The sequence below is a fragment of the Dreissena polymorpha genome, chromosome 16 (assembly GCF_020536995.1).
Source record: "Dreissena polymorpha isolate Duluth1 chromosome 16, UMN_Dpol_1.0, whole genome shotgun sequence".
NCBI classification, from domain to species: Eukaryota; Metazoa; Mollusca; class Bivalvia; order Myida; family Dreissenidae; genus Dreissena; species Dreissena polymorpha.
The window spans coordinates 8,759,482-8,766,536 of NC_068370.1; the positions used below are offsets into that span (position 1 = coordinate 8,759,482).

The 7,055-nt window shown below is 35.7% G+C and overlaps 1 protein-coding gene across 1 annotated transcript; it reads right to left on the minus strand.

The window, feature by feature from the left end:
• Positions 1-2,052: 2,052 nt before the first annotated feature.
• On the minus strand, positions 2,053-4,954 carry LOC127863030 (neuronal acetylcholine receptor subunit alpha-2-like). The gene is made up of 2 exons (XM_052402443.1): positions 4,800-4,954; positions 2,053-3,830 (listed from the first exon to the last, which is right to left on the minus strand). Exon 2 carries the CDS (start codon positions 3,821-3,823, stop codon positions 2,435-2,437), a length of 1,389 nt encoding a protein of 462 aa, XP_052258403.1. The 5' UTR covers positions 3,824-3,830; positions 4,800-4,954; the 3' UTR covers positions 2,053-2,434.
• Positions 4,955-7,055: the final 2,101 nt, after the last annotated feature.

Below are 7,055 nucleotides of genomic sequence, written 5' to 3' on the forward strand. Positions count from 1 at the left end.
CGCGCAAATATGTCTTTTAATAACTTCATCCCTGAAGGGCTACCATCATAACCTTACCCTCTTCAGAAAATTCGACAAACATTTAATCGGGTTGTGGTGGCCGAAACTATGTTTAATTTTTGCAATATATTTTTTTCGTGTAAAATATACTACATCACAACCAATATCATTATGAAAGCTAATATTCGTTCCCAGATAAAGTAGAAAACTACGAAAGCCTATAAGTACCACTTTAAATTTAAAACAATAGTTCGAAGTCGTAATAACGCGAAAAAAAGGCCTTACTACGCAAATGAAGACGTAATAACGCAAACAAACGCATTATAACGCTAACAAAGGCGTAATAACGCTAAAACGTCATAATGCTAAAAAAGGCTAAATAACGCTAAACTAAAAGGCGAACAATCGCTAAAAAAGGCGTTATAACGTTAAAAATGGCATTCTTACGCTAAAAAAGGCTAATCATGCCAAACTAAAAGGCGTAGAAACGCTAAAAAAGGTGTTATAACGCCAAACTAAAAGGCGTACAAACGCTTAATCAGGCGTTATAAATCAAACCAAAGGCGTACAGACGCCATTAAAGGCGTTATAACGCAGGCTTAAAGGCGTACAAACGCTAAAAAGGCGTAATTGCGCTAAAAATGGCGTACAAATGCTAAAAAGGGCGTAATAACGTCAATTTCAAAGGCGTACAAACGAACTTTTTGTTTTAATTCAAGTGAAACTAATGGACTTTCGTAGAAAACATACTAGTTCGTTGCAAATACATGCGCAATAAAGCTGTCTTTTGAGAGCTTTACTTTAAAGATTGAAATTATCTTAAACGTGTATGCAGTGAAGCGTAATATCTGAAATCGCGCTTTTATTTGCAATTTATATAAGTCGGTTTGATAGACAGCAAGCGCAGCTATGTTCTGTTGAAATTTTAAATCTGATTTGAGTTGGACGTACGACATGGGAGCATGGTTCGTCCGGGTAACGAACTCATTTACTGACACAATTGCCCAAAAGTGCTTTACACAAAACACTTATGTACATGCCATTGTTTACCATGAAGTTAAATATTAAATATCATGAGCCTCGTTCTGGGAACTTTGACATTATGATTGCGCGTAAAATGTCGTCCCTGATTAGCTTGCGCAGTCTGCACGGGCTAATAGGAATGATACTTTCCTAATAAATGAAATATATATTTTTTAGAAGGTCTTTTCTGAACAATAAGCCTGTGTTTGCGGATAGATTTGCCCCTGATTAACCTGTATGGACTACACGGGCTAATCTGAGACAACGCTTTACCCAGATGCATTAAGCCCAGTTTTCCCAGAACGAGGCTAATATGTTGATATTGTTTGTTATTGGATATCTTGGTTATTTCATTTTTTTTCTTTAACGGCAAATACTCGCTGACCATAGCAGCTATCTCCAATAAATGTTTTCAAAATAAATGATATATGAATTAAAACAATTTTTTGGAAATTAAAAGGGTATCTTTACAACCATTTATCCTCTATAGATGTGGCGTAATGAGAAGTTCGGTGTAATCTGGTCGCCATTATAATCGACTTCTTAAAAGTGCACAGTTGTTTTGAAAAATAATTATTTGTAAACTATATGTTCACCTGCTGTCACAATATATGTATAATGTTTTATGCGACCTGAGAAAAAATTATAAAATTGTGTCGGTTTCTTTTTTGTAAAGTTTTAAAATTAAAGTTAATGTCAATGAAATAAATAACTCATTGGCACGGAATATGACTCGTATATAAATTTGACTCGTTTAACGCGAAGTGTTTTGAAAAAGGCATAACTTTGTAAATATTTAGGTCTGTTAAATGCGTTGTTTGATCGGCCCTTCAGCCTCCGTTTACTTTATTGCCAAGTAATCGAAACAGGTCCGCGTAAATCGAGAGAGAAAGAAAACAACATACATTTCGCTTAACGTTTATTTTGTATGCAAGCCCTTGCGAGACATTGTTACAGAACACGTGATACGATACACCTCATATGAACCTTGCAGCAACTGTTACCATAATCAAGAATAAAAATCTATGGAAAGGAATGTTTCCAATTCATTCAAATTAATACATAAATCTACATTGTTTCATTTAAAAATTTATTATAAATAGTATTCTGACGAAAATAACAGCAAACTACCATTGAGGTGCACCATAGCTAATCGCTAGCATTGGACCTCCTGTTGCGTAAAAATTGCTATACATGAACATATTTCTAAACTAAACTTTAAAATATAAAACAACAAGATAGTGTCAACATGAAACATATCAATGTTCATGTAAATTTTCTAGATTGAGCACCATAATGTAAAATTATATTTTAAAATTATATTTTACATATCATATTTAATTACATACTTACTTTCAAATTTCTGTTTTTGTTTGGAACCATTCAATAAAATGCGTTTATTGTTACACTTTTATAGGGTTACATTGTGGTAAATCATTAACATAAAGAAGAGCGTGTCAGTTATTAAAATAAGAACGAAAAACACGAAAAATACTTTATCCAAGGCAACGCTCACATCTGCCCACGTAATTTCCACGAATGCGCTACTCGTTTCATCGTCGCGCATTTCTGCCCTCGGTCGTTTTGTGGTCTCCGGACGATCTGAAGACAAACCCCTGTTAATATATAATGGTCGGTCCATTATTACTCCACGAGTGTATGTCGGGTACGGCATTAAATTCATATCGTGGGAACCACTGTACTTCGCCTGTTCTGTCCTCTCAAACGGTTCATCATCGCTTCGATTAGTCGTGTATGAACTGCCTGGCGCTGTCCGCCGAGCACAACCGCAGCCAAGACAGCCGGCAATTGCTCTCCACGCGGCCGCCGGTTGCCTGCCACTTCTGTGGTACAAGTGCAGGCTGCATATGACAGCGAGCGTGATGGCGACGCTGATGACGAGCACCGACACCAGATAGTAGCTAAAAAGCGACATCGGGCTTGAGTTCTTCGGGAGGTTGTCTCCCACCAGTGTTAAGAAGACAGCAATTGATAGCAGCACAGTCAGACAGTAGGAGATGCGCTCTCCGCACTCAGTGGGTATCAAAAAGACCATGATATTCAAAACAGACATGAATATCAGTGGAAGTATCACATTTACTATCACAAATCGCGGCTTTCTCTCTACCTCAATCTCGAACACCACCATGTAATCGCCTAGTTGTGTTTTCACACCGGTACTAACGAGATCCCATGCGCCATTCCCAGAGTAGTGGTTCAACAACACGTTGCTTTCGGATGGAGAAAGCTTGATCTTACTGGTGTCGTAATTGGCCGGCATGAACTCAAAACTGCATGTCTGTTTATCCCATGGATAAAAAGTAACGTCGACATCGCAAGATGAAGTAAACACGTTGCCAATATAATAAAAGCAACGTCCCAAGTCAGTAACACTCACTGCATGCCAATCCTGAGAGATACGGTCTATTTTCCCGACACTGTTTGTTAGCATCATTTGCGGAGTCCAAATCATGTTGACGTCAATATTGAGGCTTTTAATACCACCATTATCCTTGGGATTCCAAATAAGTTGCTCATCGTACCATTCAAGTAATAGAATGGCCGTAAACGATATTTTCTCGTCGACTTCGTTAAAATCTTGAATCGAGATGAGATCTAACCCAGTATATACAACAACTGGTTTCGACTGGTTTAACACAGGTCGGAAATTGTTGTCGTAATTCTGCATTAAATTGGTTAACAAACGTTTAGCATCCGTGATCATCTGAGCGTGAAGTCCTCTGTATGACGCCATCAGTACCATCAGCGTAGTCGCAAGAGCGAAGCAGATTGTCGCCATCGAATGTCTGTAAAATATAATTAAATTATCTGAATGAATCACAAATTCCTATTGGATAACGTTATGAGCATTTAAATCGAAGTCACCAACAGTCATTAACAATTCGAACCATGCTACCAGGAATAATATTATTGTGATTTCATACTTATTGACGAAATGGCACAAAGTTTTCGAACACCCCCTTTTTGACCAAAATAATTATTGTTCGTGACTTAATTTTCGGATACGGACGTTTTCGTCTATCATGATATGATAATACATTTTAAGACTTTATATTTACAACAGATTTAGGTACTGTATTCGCGTCTATTGTAACACTTCGATCATGAATTTTTATAAACGGATTAATGCCATAAAACCTGGGAAGCTCATGCCTGATGGCAATGGGCCAGCATTTAAATGATATCTTCCTATTAAGGAAGCAGTATGTTTTTATTTTTTCATTTTATATAATTTCAGGCAAGAGTTAGTAAAACTGTAAAGATGTATTTGTGTTCGAAGTAGAAACACTATAGCGCATTGAATTAGTGATTTTATTTCAATATAACTATACTTTTCTGACATTTAACTTTTGTCTCTACATTTTCGGACACCGAAAATGTTGGAATATTTTCCATATCTAAATTTTCGGACAATAAAAAAATTAATTACTTTCAAGTGTAAGAAAACTTAGAGTAATTACGGTAAGTAAATTTAGTATATCCCAAATTTTATAATTAACTAAAGCCACAACTCTCTAAACGAAGTTTGTCGGACAACATCGAATTATATCAAAGTATTGCTTATATTGCTTACAAATAATGTAACACAATTACCGTTTTATGTTATTACGCGAAAATATGCTTTTTATGTCAAACGTCGGCTTTTCCCATTATGCATTAATGGAATAAATAGATTATAATTACAATTTTATAACAATGTGAAATTACCTGTTTACATGAAAATAACATACAAATAACGTAAAAATAAATCGTACCTTACTCGTAAACCCTGCAAAATGGTATCAGTTTTTTTAAATCGAAGACAATAAGTTAGTTTCTATCACAGGCGCAGAACTGAAAAGCATAAATATGAAACGCACAAGCTATGATTTATACCCAGATTCAGTTGTAACATTTTGTAATTAAAACAAATCTGTCACGACATCTTTGGCCATTTGAGAAGCCAATCAAAAATGAGTGATTGGTTGAGCATATTTTACCTTGACATTTAGAGTAATACTTGACAGGTAACGGCTTGCTTAAGACTCAAACAAAAAGGTGCTAATTAGCATTATCAAATCGCTTTGTTTATTTTCTTTGAAGTACAAACTAATGACAAGGTGAAATCACACAGTTATTGACACCAATTATCTATGTTTATCAACTGTACAACAGACAAATAATTACAGTCATGGTGCCCTACTGTTGTACAGGCATTAATTTTCTATCTATCTATATCTATCTATACTGTCTATACTGCACGAAAAAAATCTTCACAATAACGATACTATTATGACATTCAAATCAAGATTTTAATTTTTAAATATCTCCCTTATGTTTGTATTTAGCTTATTTGAATACGTTAAAAGGTATTCTTCATTTGGCATTCACCATTTAATAATGTGGATTTAATTCTTTCAAATATAGTTTACAAATAATTATTTTTTAAAACAACTGTGCACTTTTAAGAAGTCGATTATAATGGCGATCAGATTACACCGAACTTTTCATTACGCCACATATATGGAGGATACATGGTTGTGACGATACCCTTGTAATTTCCAAAAAATTGTTTTAATTCATATATCATTCATTTTGAAAACATTTTTTCAAATACCCTGCTTGTCATGACACCTAAACAAATGTGTTTGTTTTTATTCTAAATGGTTAGATGATAAATCATTTATGTTTGTCATAAAATGTAATGGAATATAAAACATAAATGTATTTATTATCGTTGTGTGAATGAATAAACTGGTTATACAGGTTTTTGAAGGTGATATATGTCCAATGGTGCGAAAATCAAGATTTCCTCGTGCACAGATTTGTAGGTTTAGTCATTCGACAGGCAAGCAGGGTAGAGCGAAGACTTGATTTAAATCGTTTTATTTATTTATGCTCTGTTTGTGTGTTGATGTTAATATTATGTTTTATGTGTTTCAGTGAGTTTTATGAGAGCAGACGGATGACTGACGTGAGATAGAAAGGGGCATTGGTTCCGGACATTTTACCATGGGATTTACATAGTTTTCTAAAAAGAATACTTAACGTTTACGATATAGTAACAGCTGATTATTTGTAGATTTCTCTAAAATTAGAGGTTTCAGGAGGTGATGAAGGCACCTAGACACCGGTCTTGAGCCATGGGTCCTCATGCGTCCCCCTGCCATTAAAAGAAAAATGAAAAATGAGCAGTAGGGTTGCGTATCCCGCTCGCGGTTACACCTGAATCGTTCGTTACCACCGATTATTGTTTGGGGTGTACGTGAAGTCATGTGCACTTCTCTTAATTGATGGTAATGAATAAATCTTGTAATTATCGCAGCTGTTTTATCAAAACTAATGCTTCACTTTATGTACTTTTCGCAAATAGGCGTTGTGGATGGGCATAGGGGGCGTCCTCGGTGCGCTTTGGGCATCGGCGGCGGACGGGCGGTTGTTAGGGCCGTGGCGTCCTTTTTGGGCTTGTGATTTTGAATTGTGTAGTTAAATTGTGCAATTGTATGATTTTGAGATTAGGCTTGACGTCTGATTAAAAATATTCAATTATTCACATGTAACGCATGAGCATGTTTAATGACACGTATAACGACGTGTTCTACAGAATGGATTTAGTATCGTTTCAGTTCTTAAATATATGAGAAGGATGTCGCAACGTTTACTGACGTCTCGAGACTTTTCAACTGAGCGGTGCCATTGGGGTCGATATCTGTTGCTCATTGAACACATACGATCGTCAGAAGATTTGTTTCTTGCATTTATGTGTAGAAAGCCCTGTCAGATACAAACACCCACTCCGTGCGTGTGTTTCAAGAAATAAAATACCCTGCTTGTCATGACACCTAAACAAATGTGTTTGTTTTTATTCTAAATGGTTAGATGATAAATAATTTATGTTTGTCATAAAATGTAATGGAATATAAAACATAATGACACGCATCTTTTCAATCTCCACGCAGAGTTGTCGTTCCTTTCTCTCGCAAACAATCTCTGCCAATCCCAAGAAAATCCTACCAGATTTGGTAGGATTT